Raw genomic sequence first — 18,136 nt, 5'->3', positions numbered from 1 at the left:
ACCTTTTCTTTATCCCATACTCCCTCCTATTTTTCTATATATCGTTCGTCATATATTTAAACATGGAGGAAGTATTATTTTGCATTGCCTATAATGGACGGCAGAGCTCTGAATGCACTTATGCACTATAGAAAACTCAAGTCTTCTTTGGGATGGAGGAGTTTCAAAGGAAGCTCTTGTGAAATTTCTGTACAATTCGTACGTTCAAATGACACTAGAAAAATTCAAAATCAAAACCTAGCAACAGATATGCCCTAAATCGAAATGACACAAACAGGCCCAAGGCCCATGCGACCGCAACCACACTCCTCCACGTCATCGATCCAAACCTCCCCACGGCACCCACTGCAAGCAAGAATCCTCCGTCCGTTCTCATCCAACGGCGCACCACCACCCTCCCACGGATCGGGCCCCCTGCTGTCCGCCACGTCATCGATCCGCACCGATCCCCACTGCCCCCATCCACACCGTCCGATACCAATACAACGGTCAGACCCGACATCCCACGGATCGGACCCCTCGCCTCCTGCTCCTATAAATATCCGCACACCCCACCTCCATTTCCAATCCACTCCAAAAGAGGGGGCGAAAAAAAAAAATCAAATCCCCAATTCTCAAATCCTCCGCCATCTCCGAGCTCAGGTCGCCGGCGCCGCCGTGAGCTAGCCATGTCGGGCCGCGGGAAGGGGGGCAAGGGGCTGGGCAAGGGAGGGGCGAAGCGGCACAGGAAGGTGCTGCGCGACAACATCCAGGGGATCACGAAGCCGGCGATCCGGCGGCTGGCGAGGAGGGGCGGCGTGAAGCGCATCTCCGGGCTGATCTACGAGGAGACCCGCGGCGTGCTCAAGATCTTCTTGGAGAACGTCATCCGCGACGCCGTCACCTACACGGAGCACGCCCGCCGCAAGACCGTCACCGCCATGGACGTCGTCTACGCGCTCAAGCGCCAGGGCCGCACCCTCTACGGCTTCGGCGGCTGATCCTTCCCCTGCCCCGTGTTGCTGTGGTGTAGGAGCTAGGGTTTCGGTACGATTAGGCGGATTTCAGCTTTGTGTTTTGACATCTGTGTAGCCGCTCTTATGTTTGAACGAATTCAATGGATCTGTATTGAAGAAATGGTACTCCTGTGAAAATTCCGTTACTTTCCCCCTGTGAAATGTCTGAACGATTTGGGGGTTGTTTAGAGCCCCACGTCTCATCGGATCATCGGATGATTGAACAAGTATTAAACAAAGACTAATAAAAAAACTAAGACTAATAAAAAAACTAATTTTATAAATAAGAGTTAATTTATGAGACAATCGGATTTTTAAACTAATTTAAAGTGTTAAATAAAAACTAATAAAAAATTATGAAAGTTAATCTATAAGATAATTTTTTGAACTTAATTAATCTATAATTAGCAAGAATTTTATTACATGGCCTAATTATAAATTAATTAGACTCATTAGATTCGTCTCATGAATTAGTTTAAAATTTTGAATAGATTTTATTATTATGAATAGATTTTATTAATAGACTATGTTTATTAATTTTAATACTAGAAACTAAAGTTTAGCCTATAAAAATCAAAAGTGTCTAAATATTTGATGTGACTAAGAACTAAAATTGCTCATAAAAACCAACGCCCCTTAGCCATTGGAATTCGGGTGGAGTACCATACTCCCTACTATTCAGGAAAATTTTTAGTCTCGTTCGGAGTGGGACGCTCCCTTTATGCATACGTGTTCCAGGTGAAAAATTTCAATTTCAAAATTAAGTTGGGAGATTATTTTAAGGTTTTTGAATTTTAAAATTTAAGTTGGGGGGTTTAGGTTTTTTAATTATACCATTTTACCTTTTCTCTTGTATCCATGAATTATTTCTAATCATTAATATACTGTTCCGTTTATGTTCAATTTGAACTAAACAACGATGCTCAAATTTTGCCCTTTCGATTGCCCGTGTATAATGGCACACCGAAGAGGCGAAGATTAGTGTTGCGTCCAGGTCCAGACCTCTTGCAGTGTGGTTCCAGCTTGGAAGGCGCGACGTTGTTAGAGGACCAGGTTTGGTGGCCACTACACGGTCATTTCTGCTTCTGCATTCAGGCCTCAGTTCGAAACCGACCAACTAGCGATACTTTTTCCTCTTTTTTCACGTGTACGCTTTTTAAACTATTAAACGGTGTATATTTTTTTTAAAAATTTTATATAAAAGTTGTTTAAAAAATCAGATTAATCTATTTTTCAAGTTTAAAAAACTAATAATCATTCAATTAATCATGTGTTAATGACTTTTCTTCGTTTGACGTGAGTTGATTAGCCAAGTTGACAGAGTCAACTTCGAACGCTGCCTCATTCCACTATTTAAGACTACAGATAAGTCATGAGATTGATATAAGTTGATGTATGAATTTTTAAGAATAGCACACTTCTGTCGTAAAATGAAGTTACTTTTATCCTCCATACCTTGTTCCAACATAAAACTATTCTCCACCTAGCTTATCATTTAACCAATTACATTCGTTCCTTGTTTAATTTTCACTATTAAACCCGTTCAAAGAAAAGAAAAACAAAAATGCTATGTATATGATTTTTACATATACGATTTTTTCTTCCGATCTTGATACGATCTAACATAACAGCATCTCCATAATGGCGCTTAAAGATACTTAATTAGAAGGGAAATGTTTTATCGTACCAACATCTTACAATCATCTTAGTATATGAGAGAGAAATAATGGCGCTTATAAGATCTAAGGAGAAATGTTTTATCGTGCCGGCATCTTAAAAAATTGTTCAACGTAGGAAATTGTTTTTCTGTTGTATGTTGAGTACTAAAAATTTCAGTGAAATTCTAGTGCCTTAAAGCTATATTATATTCCGAGTTACTAGAGTTTTATTCTGATATTTTTTAACGATGGTTAAAAATCTCACGTAGGAAAAGGAAAACCAGCTTTTAAAACCCGAGGAACGATAATCCGTATTTGAGTTGATCAACTCAATTTCTTTTTACAGAATTCAGGAGGGATCGATTATTTTTTTCACAATAAACGAAGCACCGATTAATGGAAGGATGCGATAATCTCAAGGAAGCAGGCGCACCAAGAAAAAGTGAGGGCGAACCAACCGATCCCACAGCGGCCAGGCCAAGGGCATAGGCATAGCACGCCGCCCGCCTCCGCCGCCGCCGCGCGCAGCCCCCACCAGATTGCCGAAGAGGGACGGGAGACCCCTCACCAGCCGCCCCCCTTGCCGTTCCGCTGTTCCCATCCCGCCGACCCGCTCCCGTCCTCTCCACCAACCCACCACCCTACTTCTCGCTTTCCGCTCGATCGCCCGCCTAACTGACCCTCCTGGTGGCGATCTCGCCTCGCCCTCCCCACCGCCCCGGGAGCCCAGATCTGGTGGGCGCTCGGCGGCGCGGGCGGGGCGGGCCCCCACCCGTCGGCCGATGGTCTCCGCCGCGGCGCAGGCGGGCGTGGTCGCGGCGTGCGTCGTGCTGTTCGTGCCCATGGGGCTCGCGGGCTGGCACCTCAGCCGGAACAAGGTGCTCTTCTTCTCCGGCGCGCTCTTCGTCTCCCTCGCCGTCGGGGTACACCTCTCCCCTTACCTCCCTTCCCTGCCGCACCTCCTCGTCGCGTCCTTCCACCCCCAGCCCTTCACGGCGGGGGCGTCCTCTTCCTCGTCCTCGTCGTGCGTGCCTTTCCTGCACCGCGTGTCGTGGGAGGACGCGTCTGGGGGCGTGGGCGGCCGTGCCTGGTCGTGGCCGCCGTCGCTCGCGTCCACCTGCGGCCTCGCGCGGCTCTCGCGGGACGACGCGTCCCTCCTGCTCAACGGTTCGTGGGTGATGGTGGCCGGGGACTCGCAGGCGCGCCTGCTGGTGCTCGCGCTGCTCCGCCTCCTGCTCGACCCGGCGGCGGCGGCGGCCGCGGAGCCGGAGCTGTTCCGCCGCCACAGCGACTACCGCGCCACCGTGCCGGCGCGGGGGATCTCCGTCGATTTCATCTGGGCGCCCTTCGAGAACAACCTCACGCGTCTGCTCCACGAGGATCTGCGCCTCGCGCCGCGCACCCCGGACGTGCTCGTCCTCGGATCCGGCCTCTGGCACATGCTCCACGTCACGGACGGCAAGCACTATGGCGACGCATTGGCGTCCATCGCCAATGTGGCCAAGTCCCTCCGATCGCCTCTCCCGGTGCCGCCGCCACACATGTTCTGGCTAGGGCTGCCGCGTCTTGTGAACCATATGCTCAACACCGACGCCAAGAAAGCACACATGAACGACACCATGCTGCAAACCTACGACCTTGAGGTCGAGCGGAGGGGCATCTTGCAACGCGACGGCGGTCCATTTGTACTGCTTGATGTGGGAAAGCTCACTCGGGGGTGTGGGCAGCAATGCACGGCTGATGGAATGCATTATAACGGTGAAGTGTATGACGCAATCTTGCACATCATGCTCAATGCATTGGTGATTGAGTCGCAACAGAGGATTTGATTGATTGAGTTCTTGAAGGAGGTGTGTTCTCACACTGTTCTTTTGGTCTGGTATAATACAGGGGTAAGTAGGAATTGTTGTGAATTAGGGGTTTTCTCTTTTGATCGCTTTGACATTTTGGTTGCTTGCCAGAATCCATTGTTGGATTCCTCAACCTTAGACTGTAATATAAGGGAATCTTAGAATTACACCGTCTTTTTCTTCTTTTTGGGCTAAATGGTAAGCCGGGCTGGCATGTTGTATACTTTGCTAGGTAACCACTGAAAACGGTGATTCCAAAATGTAGGAGAGGAAATATTGTGAAATGCTAAGAACTTGTTATCTTTTTGATTTGCAACTAGAGATATTCTCTGTTATAAACAGAGAAATGTTTTTTGAATCATGTGTATTGCTGCTATGACATGTAATATCCTCTTTGGTCCTACAACATTCAATTTTTTTATTTGGATAAGTTTAAGATTCATAGAAAATGCTAAATTGAAACTTAATTGTACTACTATCCTTTTGTCAACACAGCTGTTCTTGCCAATGGGCATGATTGCATCTCTTAATAGCAATAACTATGCCGCATAAGGATAGCACATGAGTAAGCTGTAATATCTGCATGATTCTCTAGATATATCTAATTCTTGCATATGGATCATGGTTGCATCATTCATGTATAGTTGAGCACACAGTTAGAAATTTACAAATACAGCAACAGAACAGTAAATATTATGCCAAAATACAAATTGTTCTTTCAGTGCATTATACTGCAGAAGCTCCATGTTCAGTCGCGCTGACACTCCGTGCAATAGGAACCACAACTTGTAGCTTCATTTAGTTTTGGCACTTGATTGCACAACCTAAGCGGTGGTTTTCTTTACATACTGTTAATCAACGTTAGATGAAATTTCTTTAACATCTCTATAGTCTATAGAGAAGCACTAATTGTGTGGGTTTGTTCTGTTGTTTTATTACATTATTACTGTAGTATGCGTTTTCATTTTTGAAACTACAAACTAGTGCAAATAAAACTTTTGTAGGCTAATGGCGATCACTCCCTCTGAGCATCTCTCTTAATTGAACTCACTTTGCTCAACTTTGCAGCAAATGTAAACCATCTCTGCCTGAACTCTGAAGGCTGATTGCTTGTCATTTTGATCTGTTTAATTTTACTAGCATTTTTCTTCAGTGAATCTGTTCACTATTTTATAGATCTTTGTGTTAAAATGGTTGAGCCACGCTCCTTTTGCCCATATGGTATTTTCAAGCATCTTTAGTATGATTAAAATTGATAAACTTTCGAGTTCATATATTCTTCTTCTTTTGAGTCTTGTTGAAAGGCAAGTTTCTCAGAGCTACAAAGGTAACCCTGTGTCACATTGCCTCTGCCATTTTTTTTCTTATAGAAAACTTTTAAGCCTGAGGTCCTCATGAGAATGTCAACATAGAGATAAACTACAGTGAACATCCATGACAGCTTCGTAATCCTTGTGTTTAAATTGTTGTCTAGTTCCCTACATCTACTTGATCGATTAATCAGTGCAAGTTGCAGAGTGTGAAGTGGCTTTCTGTGGAAGAAGTTTGTCTGAGCATGCATATGCACAAATGACTGCAGGGTGGCTTCGTCAAACATATCCTTTATTTTGCTGGTTAAGATTTCCACTTGGTATATTTATTCTATCCGTGCAGTAGTCATAAGGCGTGATTAAATATCTTAACAAAGTCTCCTGACAAAAATGCGAATATGCTATGAATATATATCTTAAAATTGTGTTTCAACGGTTATTTAAACCATTTGTGTGCTTGACCTGCTCGACTTTGAAGGGCTGATTAGTGTTTTTCGTGTGTTTCGGTTGAGCAGAATAAGCAATTTGTTTTCTATAGCTGTTGATACGTACCGCCTGTTTGGGCTTCGAAGTCATGTCTCTGTGCACAGTCTAATGGTATGGTATGTTTACTTATACAAAACCACATTCATGACATTATATTAGGACATTATTTCTGCCACGAGAAACCGTGCTAGACAAAGCACTGGATATTATTTGCATCAACACAGAACTGACATATAGTATCAGCCTATGATACAAGCAGGAAGTAAAATGCTGGACACTGAAGAGCCCAAGAGCAGAGCAAAACATGATGCAGCAGATGCTGCCTTATTCTGACAAAAGCAACAAATACATGTGTACACACATATGGACGCTTGGACGGCAAAGCAGATGCAAGAAATGCCTCCAGAGAGAAGCAGCAGCCATTGATGATTGATTAGGAGGAGAGCGAGGTGCAGTCGGCGTGCTCGAAGGAGAGCGTCTCCGCCGCGAGGTCGAAGACGAAGTGGGTGTTCTCCTGCTGCAAGCTTCCCAGGATGCTCACCCCGTCGGTGAGGTTCAACCGCTTCGAGCTCAGGATCGACAGGCACGCCGTGTCGTTCCCGACGGCGAGCAGATAGTTGGGCGGCGGCAGCGTCAACGCGGCGCCGCCCTGGAACGTGAACACGAGGTCCGGCGCGGCGCTGCTCCCCCCTGCTGATTTCTGGAAGCAAAGGTCGAAAGGTTTCGGCGGCTTGGCCATCGGCGACACGCCGACGGCAGCCGCCACCGCCTTCTTCAGGGCCTGGTACGCTCCGTCCACCAGTAAGCTGAACGGAAAGACGGTGTTGACGTAGACGGTGCTGCCGCCGGTCGACGCGGCCTTGATGTTCACGCCGCCGGCTTTTATCCCTTCCAGCTGCACCATGTAAAACGGGTCCGAGCCATCGTCGTCGGAGCCAGAGCCAGCAGAGGCCCTGACCAACGGCGTCGAGGTGCCGTTGCCGCCGCCGCCGCCGGACAGCTTTGCGGAGGCGCCGAGGAACAGCTTGCTGTCCTTCCCGGTGACGTGCGGCGCCAGGCAGTAGGAGAACGCGGTGGCGTTCATCTGGTGGACGAGCGACCACGGCGTCCTCCCGAGCCCGACGATCCCGGAAGGACCCCCTATGGTTTCGAGGCCCCTCACGGTGGCCAGGACGCACCCGAAGGCGAGAGTCGCCTTGGCCGTCCCGATGGCGACGGTGTCGGTGCCGACGATGCCGAAGGTGTCGCCGGCCTTGGTCGGCGCCTCGTATATGCATACGTTGCTGGAGCAGTTCCTCGTCGGGATGGACCGGCACAGGTCGGTGCCGCACGGCTCCGGCCGGTAGGTGGACGACTTGGTCGGGTCGAACAGCGGCAGCTCCTGCTTGAAGCAGCTGCTGCACTGCTTGCACTGCGTCCAGATGAGCTCGCCGGTGAGGTCGATGACCGCCGACACGGCCTGCGGCGGCTTGCCGATGGTGAAGTTCGCCACGTACAGGAACTCCGACGGCGACCAGGAGATGGGCACGGTCGCGCCGCCCCCCGCCGTCGCGTCGGCGAGGAAGCGCCCGCGCATGGCCTGCTCTAGGCCTCGCCGGAGGCCGTGCTCGCCATACGCGGCGGCGCGCGTCGTCAGGGCGATCAAGCACAGCGCCACCAGCACTGCTGCCACTGGCCTCCCCATGATTAGCGACCGTGCTTGTGATTATCGTCTAGCTTTCTCGAGATCACACGATCGAACAACACTCGAGGTCGGTAGGGTTTATATAGGGAACACAGCTGCAGCTGATTGGCTGCATGCAATGACCACGACCAGTTAAGACAAGACATTATTTGACACTGTAATTACGAGCCACTTGAGCGTCACCTTCGCAAAGTCATCCTCTCCATCAATTTGAATACTCGTTAACCTAAGGGAAATTCAATGACGACATTTGATATGGATATGTACGCGCAGGATTGAAGCTACCGTTTCAGTGGCAGCAATAATGTACGGTTTCGATCCGATGGCTTGTGACAATTTCCTAGCTAGCGAATGTTACTGTGATCTTCTTTAGGTTTAGGGAAAATTGTAAATATACCATTATAATTTTATAAAATTAGAGATATACCATCCTAATCCACGTGTCATTGAAACAATTTCATATAATAGAAGTTAAAAACAAAAACTCCAATACATTATCCAAAAATCAACGAGCTGGTATAGGCTTTTTTTTTCCCATGCCACGGCCACTGTCAATGTGCATACGAGGCTGCCATAGGATGCTATAACGCGGTATTTTGTTGTAGAATAGTACGTACTAGAGATGTATCAAACCTTAATACATGTCGATATCAGATATAACATCCCGTACATACAATTTCGGTTCCAACTATATAATACTGATATAATACTGGTTGGTATTAAACTTGGTATATGCTGGTAATAAATCGATATTCCGGTAACTATACCAAACCTAATACGTAGTACATATGAAGCGGCAAGCTAATGCTTAGTAGTAATAGGATTACCAGAGCCAATGATACCCGTAATGACCAACGAAGAGTGGGGAACCAAATTGTACTATCAATATCAATATTGCATAATTGATCTTATTTTAAAAGCTAACTACGTATTTGACCATTTTTTTTACTTTGCATTTTTGATCCCGTTTTTTAAAAATAAAGATGCCATTTGATCCTGACGTTAGACTACCGTGAGTTAGAAATAATTTTCTTTTCAAGAAAAGACACACGAAAAGACCAATATGCCCTCGCTCTCGAACCCTATCTGCTACCCCTCTCTCTCTCTCTCACATACCCACCCTCTCGGTGCAGTGGGGCGGCAGCGGCGGCTCGCGCGCGCCGGTCGGTGGGGAGGCGTCTCGCGGCTGCCGCTCGCGGGGAAGGTAGCGGGGAGGCGGCGGCGGAAGCGGGCTGTGGCGGCTTGCGCAGCGCGCGCGCGCCGGGGGTGGGCGGCGTCTCGCGGGGTGGCGGCGGGTCGTGGGCGAGGAGCGAGCGAGGCGGCGAGATCCCCAGGAGCTAAAGCGGAGGATTGTTGGTTGGTTGGTTTAGAGCATTGCATGTCGTGTGAGATTCATAGGCGCCCATGGATTGATTTCTCAATCCTGGAGAGGGGGTTGATCAGATGTTCATATTAAAAGGAAGAAGAAATTCCATTTATTCTTCTTTATACATACTACTGCTCCGAGACTACTCTGCATTTCTTTCATGTTTTGTTGCCTATTGTCTTACAGAAACAAGATGAGACTAAATGGATTTTAGACTCATTCTAAAACTTGCACACCATTTTCCAAAACTGAACGACTGATAGGAGTTTCAGCTCAAGCCAGGGAAATCAATGGTGAGCCTCTAAACTGACTGCATTGTAAGGCACTAAAGTTGTGCATTAAGGAGTTTCAGCTCAAGCCAGGGAAATCAATGGTGAGCCTCTAAACTGACTGCATTGTAAGGCACTAAAGTTGTGCATTAAGGAGTTTCAGCTCAAGCCAGGGAAATCAGAGTATCAGTGGATATATGTTTTTGTCTCAGCTTCAAGGTGTGCAGTTTGGCAATTTTGGGCATTATGCTGTCAAAACTTTGTTAAAAAGTAGGTAAAACCATATCAATTTTTTTAAAGTTAATTTAGATTTGAGCTAAATTTAGCTCAAATTTTGCTACATTTGTCAATTTAATCAAACTTCACTGAAATATCAAAGAAATTTGTCTCAAATAATAAACATAAATAAATCAAATAATACAAGTAAATTAATTGTTACAAATGATAAATGTATAAAATTGGGCCAAATGAGCAACAAGCATTTACAAGTAGGAACAATTATACAAGAGTAAAACCGTCCATTTATGTCTCATTTAATACCGTTAAGCTCACTTAACAGACTAGGATCAGTCCGTCTCTTCAATTTTGAAAACCGGGGTCAAAAATATGTAAAGTGAAAAAATAGGATCAAATACTTAGCTAGTTTTTAAAGTAGGATCAGTTATGCAATAGCCCCATGATTATTAGTACAACATGATCAGAGCCAATTCTAAATACTTTACTGAAATATACTCCATACTGTACTATCATTTATATTGTCAAGAATAAGTACAACTTGAGAAAGAGAGACCGCTTGATAGTGTAGTTGGCACACCGCACACAGCCTGCTGTTTCTCTCTCCGTACGATTCTCAAATTGCTAAACGGTATGATTTTTATGAAAATTTTATATAAAAAAATTATTTTAAAATATCATATTAATCTATTTTTTAATTTTTATAATTAATAATTAATTAATCAGATACTAATCTATTACTACGTTTTTCACGCTGGATAGCTTACCCCAAAAGTATCCAAACTGAATGCGGCATTCGTAGAGCATGTTCATATTTCGTTTTAATATCAAATTTTATAGTTTTTAAAAAATATCTTAAGAAAACTAGTATATGAAGATACTAATATTTTTACGCTGTAAAATATGATATATTATAATAACAATATAACTTGTAAGGTGAGTAAATGAGCTCTAATCAAATACTCCCTTATTCTGATAATATAATCATTTCTAATATTTAAATCTTGTTAAAAATATAAATATTTATAGTACTATTTAAGATAGTGATTGTCCTATTGATCATTTCTAATTCAAGATTCTTCACATTTTATCTCTCACTTATCATCCTACTGCCATCAATTTCTCATTATTAAAGAGTACTCTATTCTTTTTTTTAACATTAACTCAGCTAAATAACCTATAAATGCTTATATTTTGGGATACGGTTAGTTCCAGATTTTCTCATATATGTCCATCGGTTTCTTACAACTCGAGAAAATGATACATCTGTGACACCTTCGACTGAGACGCTACGAACAAAAATTGAGAAAGTATACAGGCCAGACACCTTTGACTGAGTATTAATATGCCTCACGAACACAGATCCGGCTGTTTCTGTCATGCCTCCTTTCAATTCCTTTACCCCTTTGCCAATTGCTGTATTTTTATCACACAGCAGCTCCTTTCATTAAGTCAGCAGCACCATTGTGGTCTTGTCAGCTCTTATAGGTGCAAAACAATACAAGAACATTATTGTAATACCAGAAAAAAAATAGAAGAAAGATCTACTACTTCCGTTTTATAATATAAGATGTTTGGCTTTTTGTTACAACGTTTTACCATTCGTCTTATTTAAAAAATTTAGTGCAAATATAAAAAATAACAAATCATACTTAAAGTTTCTTTTAATGATAAAGTAAGACACAAACAAAATAAATGATATTTTTATAATTTTTTGAATAAAGATTAAACATTGCAAACAAAAAATCAAACATCTTACATTATGAAACGGAGGGAGTAGCGTATAAAGAGCAGGTGGAATCATAATAAATTAACCTTATATTATTTGCACTAACAGGTAACAAATCTTTTAAAAAATAGGAGTGAATTCATTCTTTTAACTACAATAATCTAAAATTCCTCGGTTCCAAAACAGTCTCACGACAGACGTTATGAGCTTGCTCAGTGGCGGAGCTAAGATTTATGATATGGGTGGTCCGACCGATTTTTTTCGTAAATACAGTATGCTAACACACACACACATATATATATATATATATATATATATATATATATATATATATGCAAGTATAGATAATAGAATAGACTACAAGTACACTAGAATATATGAGTAAAGCATCTTAAAACATATAAAATTAGTAATTAAGTAAAATTTTGATTCAAATAAATATATATGGCTTCCCCGCAATAAAATAGTAGCTTAAATGTTTAAAAAATTTAAAAAATATTACCGTCCTACGTTTCTTCTTAATATTTTTTGGGTATTAAGAGCTGATTAGCATTTATTTTTGGTGGTCCGGGCCCCCTTGGCTCTGCCGGTGAGCTTGCTTGGATAAGTACAATGCTGCACTGGAGAGAAAATATAAAATATCCTCTCTGTAAAAAAGAAAATATTTGAAATTGACACCTAATTATCCGGATCCGTATGTAGAAGTTAATTCTATTTGAGACTGACGAAGTATGTTGCAGCTCATGGCCACCAGCTATGTTATCCTGACCAGTAACTTAGTTCCTCCGGAGAAAACAATTTAATAATTTTGGAACTGCTAGTTTCTGAAGCTGTAACTGAATGTTCATGTATATCTTTTGACTCTTAAGCTCGAATCCATATATCTCTATGAACTCTATTGCTAAAATCTGCTTACTTGTGTTACAAGGAAGTTATCAGACATAAGTGATGGCATTTTCTCTTTTTTAAGATAATGAAATGAAATTTATTCTGGTGTTTCTTCAGAGAAACTATAGTCAATTATTATAGTCAATTATTATAGAGGTTATAGGACGAACGAGTAACAACTACAAGTTATAGAATTACAGTTTGATTAAAAACAATAAAACTAACTAAAATAGTACCATTAAGGCATATGTTTCCATACTTGGCTAGTGACAATACACAACGTTTATAAGTCGCGTGTAATCCTTTTATTTCTCAACCAGAAAAAATAGAATCGCCGTTGTCTATCCTGACATGGGTTGAGACTTGAGAAGCCTTAGACACTAATGTTGATTGCACATCACAAGTAGCTAACATCCACGCCACCATGCCAGACAAAAGAAATCCATATGATGAACCGTAGACATGGGAAGGGGATTGAAATCAAACTACACCGAATATCATTTGCACTCACATAAAACTGACAGCCTATGATACAAGCATGCCTCTCACACCTATATGCATTATTCTGATAATAAAAACACGCACACCACACCTCTCACACATGGATGCTTGAACATGCTTTCAGGTAGGGATGAACGTGGTCAACCCGTGGATAACTTAGGGTGTGTTTGGATGGGAGGACATGGATGGATATGATTTGGCCACTTAATTTTTAGGTTTGTTTGGTTGCTAAACGAAAGGAGTATATGGCGGCCAAATAGAAAATATTCTGCTCAGATGCTGATGGAGAGCTCCGGACAATTTGCCCGGACACAGCCGCCCGCCCGGACCGAGCGAGCACTGGTTTCCTTCGCATCACCTCCTCCCGCATCACCTCCCTGTGCGAGGCCAGATGGAGCGAGTGATGCAGACGCGGCGACCGGCACGGGAGCGAGGGCGGCGGCCGGCGTCGAGCGAGCCGGGGATGCGGCCGGCATCGAGCAAGCCGAGGAGGGCGCCGACGTCGAGCGGCCGCGAGAGCTGTGGCGGCGACCGGCGCGGGAGCCGTGGCCGCCGTCGAGAGCAGGAGCGGCGGCCGGGCGTGGCCGGGGCGGGGCGGGGCCGGGGGCAGCGGCGGCTGGCGCGGGAGCACGAGCAGCGGCCGCCCTCGAGCGGGGACAGCGCAGGCGTGGGAGCAGGGTCGACGACCTGCGTCGAGCGAGGGCGGCGAGCAATGAGAGTGTAGGGGCAGCGATAGCTTGATGATGATGGATCGAAGATGACGACGAACTGGGAGCGTTACTGGGAATTTTTTTTTTCTTTCATTTACTATATGATTTTTTTAATTCAATCATTTTGTTCTCTTTTTGTTATATGCTATTGAAATTGATAAACTCAAATTGCTTTTAAAGAGAGAAAAATTGTTATTGTGACTGATTTGGGGTATTCTCACCAAAGGTGATCGTAACAATTATCCATCGTACCAGACAAAAAACTGACTCAACATATCCACTCCTTATCCCTTCAATCAAACAAAAAATTGGCCAATCCTACTTGCCAACCAAACAAAAAAAATAGATGCCCATAGCCCTCCGAACATGGATGACCATATCCTATTCCTGCTTGACCATGAACCAAACGCATCCTTAGGGTCACCTCTAGTTCAACAAAATAAACTAAGTTTCACTATAAAATAAAAATTTAATTCATTTAGTTAAATTAGAGTCGATCCTAAAATGCTCGTAGATCGACCACGGCCATCCCTACTTCCAGGAAGAAGCAGCAGCCATTAGTTGAGGGAGCTGCAATCTGCAGGTTCGAAGGAGAGAGTCCCCTCCTTGAGGTCGAAGAGGAGGTGGGTGTTCTCTTGCTGGAAGCTCCCCAGGATGCTGATCCCATCAGTCAGGTTCAGCCGGGCCGAGCGCCAGATCGACAGGCACGCCGTGTTGTTCCCGAGCAGGTATTTCGACGGCGGCACCGTCAATGCGGCGCCGCCCTGGAACATGAACACGACGTCCGGAGCATCGCTGATCTTTGCTTTCTTGAAGCAGAGATCGAATGGTTTCGGTGGCTTCTCCATCGGTGCACCGAGGGCAGCCGTCACTGCCTTCTCGATGGCCTGGTACGCGCTGTCGACCAGGAAGCTGACCGGCCAAAAGGTACTGACGATGACAGTGCTGTCGTTCTGAGGCTTGTAGGCCACGTCGCCGGCATTTATCCCTTCCAACTGGAGCATGTAATCGCTGAAGTAATCGTCGGGAGGTGTCTTGACGAACGGCGTCGAGGTGCCATTGCCGCCGGCGGCGAGTTTTGCGGAGGAGCCGAGGAACAGCTTGCTGTTCTTCCCAGTTTCGTGTGGCGCCAGGCAGTATGAGAACCTGGTGAGGTTCATCTGCGAGACGAGCGACCATGGCGCCCTCCCGAGCCCGATGAACCCGGAAGGCCCACCCAGGGTGTTGTAGTCGCTCGCCAAGACGCACCCGAAGGCGAGGCTCGCCGTGGCTGTCCCGATGGTGAAGGTGTCGGTGCCGCCGATCCCGGAGGTGTACTCGTCCTCGTAGCCGCACATGCCATCGCCGGTGCACTTGGCCGTCGGGACGGACTTGCACCGGGCCGAGCTGCACGGCTCCGGCTTGAAGGTGGACGACGCCGACCGGTCGAACAGCGGCAGCTCCTGCTTGAAGCAGCTGCTGCACTGCTTGCACTGCGTCCAGACCGAGTACCCGTTGATGTCGATGATCGCCGACGCCGGCTGCGGCGGCGTCCCAATGGTGATGTTCGCCACGTAGCCATCTCCCCACATGTGAATCGGCACGACCCCGCCTCCCGGCGCCGCCGCGTCGGCGAGGAGGCGGCCGCGCATGGCCGCCTGCTCTAGACCTCGCCAGAGGCCATCGGCGCGCGTCGAGAGTGAACACGTCGCCAGAGAGATCAAGCACAGCACGAGCGATGCTGTCACTGGCCTTCCCATGACTAACACCACTGTAATTAAGTTTGTTTTGTTATCTTCTTCCTCGAGATGGCACGTTCGAAGTCGAGGCTACAGGAGCATGGTTTTTATAGGAAATCATACCTGCAGCTGATTGAGGCATTGACACTGTAATTTAACTATACGAGCCACTAGAGCCTTCATGGTGTCATCACATCCATTTGAACATTTACGAACATTTCAATCTAATTAAAAAAACAGTAAGTTTGTCAAGAAAACTGAAGCTGTTCATGGAGCTAGCTGGGAATTTCTCAGAAACCACCGAAACCTTGCCTTATCGCCTTATCGGTGTCGTTCAGGCGAAGGCTTCAATTCTGAGCGTATATATCATCCGAACGTCACTGATGTTGATATCTATAAGGACGTTTTTTTAAAAATATTTTTGAACCTTCCTCTAATGGAATTTGAAAATAGATCTCTTATATTTATTTCAAATCAGGGATATGGCAGAGATGTTAACAGCTTCTCGCAGCTCACCGTCACCTTTTTTTTTTTTTGTCTGTGCTTATGCTTAGTAAAGAGAACAACTACAGCACGGCATCCCATCGGATGGGATACTTAAAAATAAAACGGGGTATGTCCGCTGAGCCCGAGTCCGTCTCGTGCATGCATGGCTATGGCTGTGTGTTGTGACTGGTGCTTGCTAGTTGTGCTGTGCTGCTCACATGAATGTGACCCAGAATCTCTCGTATTTACTACTGCACGCACGCACGCACGCACGCTGTGCCTCTGCGCCCGTCGACGCCGGCGTCCGCGCGCCATCGTCCACCGTCACCGCGTGCCGCTGCACGCGTCCGTCTGCGTCCGCCGACACCCGCGTCCGTCTGCGTCCGCTCGCCATCGTCCGCCATCGCCGCGTGCCGCCGCCTCCGCCATCGTCTGCCCGCCTCCGCCAACGTCACGCTCTCACCGCAGCGTGTCGCACGCCTCCACCGCCTTCGCGCTCAGATGCGCCTCACGTACTAGTGCGTGCTGGTACCAGATGATACCACTGGTGTGATACCAGTTGGTATCATCTGGTATCATAGCGTCGCGTGAGAAGAGAAGCTCAAAAAGATACAAGTATCAGGTGGTACCAGGTGGTACCAAGCGGTACCATATGGTTCTAAGTGGTATCATATGATATCAGTATGTATCAATAGATATCAATAAGTATTGATAGGTATCGCTTGATTCCCATATGAAAACCTAGATGATACCGATTAGTATCAACATGTGTCAGATGATACCAAAAGATGCTAGAAGGTATCAATAGGTATCAATTCACTAGGTCCGGTATCACATGGTATCAGAAGGTATCAACATGTATCACATAATATCAGAAGGTATCACTAGATAGTATCAACATGTATTATATATTAATAAGTGGTATCACATGATACCATTTAGTGTCAACAGATATCATATCTAATGAGTGTAGTGCTAGCTTATCAATTCATGGCGCGTCGTCGCATGTGTCTCTCACTGGGCTGCTCGAGGTGAAGGGAACGACGTACACACACCGACAAGGTGAAGCAGGACACGCACGGCGCGCTGGTGTCGGAGAACACCATCGTCGTGTATCACGACCACTACGTCACATACCACCTGGACCTCGACGTTGATAGCACGAACAACTCCTTTGTCAAGAGCACCGTCACCGCCGTCCGTGACACTGGTTGTGACACGTCGAGGAGGAGCTACTAGACGGTGTGGCGCGAGGTGGCCGAGAGGGAGGCAGACGGGGAAGTAGACCTCGGCGCCATCAAAATCTAAACATTTTTTTAGCTATAGCACCGTTTAATATGGTCAAATATCACTCCCCATGAACAAATTATCATGGGAGTGTTCTACTGCTAGCCTAGCAGACCGACGGACTAAATTATTCAGATTAAAAAATAAATATAAAATTTGTCTTTTTAAGAAATTAAAGGGTGAAAAGTAACAAAAAAATCGGCATTAGTCAGTGAGACATCGGTTGCATCGTCGGGGTTAAACTCGTCCCTCGTATGTATAGCGCCACGTAGTCAAACGACTTAACCACACTCCAAACATAATTATGCAAAAAGAACTTAATCATCACGCTCCAAACATAATTATGTAAAAAAACTTAATCATTTCGTCGGACGAAATCCTGTCCGCTAGCTTTTCCGTAAAGTAAAAGATATCTTGTATTTTTAAATAGTAGGAGTACCCAAACTTTAAATATTATGACGGGATGGAGTGCTTGAGAAAAGATACATGTCAAACACCTTCGACTGAGACAACCAGAATTACAAATTGACAATACACATCACGAACAATAGATCCGGCCTTTTCTTTTCTGCTTCCTCTGAATCACTTTCCCTTTTGACAACTGCTGTATTCTTAAGACCCTGCATCTTTCATTATGTCAGCATTCTTCTCAGAATAAAGCAAAACAATTTCTTAAATCCTTAATTAAAATTAAAAGAAATATGGATAGATTTTCGTTAGAAATACTACCGTAACTAAACTCTTTAGATTTAATAAACCTATAATGCATTCTAACATAGCATTGATGTTCAAAGTCTTATCATTTTGATCAAATTTCAATCTAAACATCAAATATTTTATGACCGAAGAAAAGAAGTATACACAAAACCGACATCGCTCGAATAAGCTTATAAGCATAAGCACAAGCACTCATATATCTTCGCGAAGAGAAAATGGCAAAATGCTACGCATAGAATGGACATAGT

At 45.2% G+C, this 18,136-nt stretch overlaps 4 protein-coding genes across 4 annotated transcripts; 2 read left to right on the top strand and 2 right to left on the bottom strand.

Annotated features, from left to right (window-relative positions):
* Positions 1 to 580: 580 nt before the first annotated feature.
* Positions 581 to 1,130, top strand: LOC102719801 (histone H4). Its single transcript, XM_040528065.1, has one exon. It carries the CDS (start codon positions 669 to 671, stop codon positions 978 to 980), a length of 312 nt encoding a protein of 103 aa, XP_040383999.1. The 5' UTR covers positions 581 to 668; the 3' UTR covers positions 981 to 1,130.
* A 1,951-nt stretch (positions 1,131 to 3,081) lies between these two features.
* LOC107305080 lies at positions 3,082 to 4,793 on the top strand. Its single transcript, XM_040527962.1, has one exon. The coding sequence runs from the start codon at positions 3,436 to 3,438 to the stop codon at positions 4,480 to 4,482; it is 1,047 nt and encodes a 348-aa protein (XP_040383896.1). The 5' UTR covers positions 3,082 to 3,435; the 3' UTR covers positions 4,483 to 4,793.
* A 1,687-nt stretch (positions 4,794 to 6,480) lies between these two features.
* Positions 6,481 to 7,983, bottom strand: LOC102704649 (aspartic proteinase nepenthesin-1-like). The gene has a single exon (XM_006662492.3). The coding sequence runs from the start codon at positions 7,981 to 7,983 to the stop codon at positions 6,733 to 6,735; it is 1,251 nt and encodes a 416-aa protein (XP_006662555.1). The 3' UTR covers positions 6,481 to 6,732.
* A 6,254-nt stretch (positions 7,984 to 14,237) lies between these two features.
* LOC102719520 (aspartic proteinase nepenthesin-1-like) lies at positions 14,238 to 15,419 on the bottom strand. Its single transcript, XM_006661949.1, has one exon. The coding sequence runs from the start codon at positions 15,417 to 15,419 to the stop codon at positions 14,238 to 14,240; it is 1,182 nt and encodes a 393-aa protein (XP_006662012.1).
* Positions 15,420 to 18,136: the final 2,717 nt, after the last annotated feature.

This window comes from Oryza brachyantha, chromosome 10, assembly GCF_000231095.2.
Source record: "Oryza brachyantha chromosome 10, ObraRS2, whole genome shotgun sequence".
Classification (NCBI taxonomy): domain Eukaryota; kingdom Viridiplantae; phylum Streptophyta; class Magnoliopsida; order Poales; family Poaceae; genus Oryza; species Oryza brachyantha.
This window is presented reverse-complemented; position numbering and strand designations above follow the sequence as displayed.

Excerpts from the sequence above, each read along its gene's own strand:
- LOC102719801 (XM_040528065.1), top strand. The coding sequence starts at position 669 with ATGTCGGGCCGCGGGAAGGGGGGCAAGGGGCTGGGCAAGGGAGGGGCG.
- LOC107305080 (XM_040527962.1), top strand. The coding sequence starts at position 3,436 with ATGGTCTCCGCCGCGGCGCAGGCGGGCGTGGTCGCGGCGTGCGTCGTG.
- LOC102704649 (XM_006662492.3), bottom strand. The coding sequence starts at position 7,983 with ATGGGGAGGCCAGTGGCAGCAGTGCTGGTGGCGCTGTGCTTGATCGCC.
- LOC102719520 (XM_006661949.1), bottom strand. The coding sequence starts at position 15,419 with ATGGGAAGGCCAGTGACAGCATCGCTCGTGCTGTGCTTGATCTCTCTG.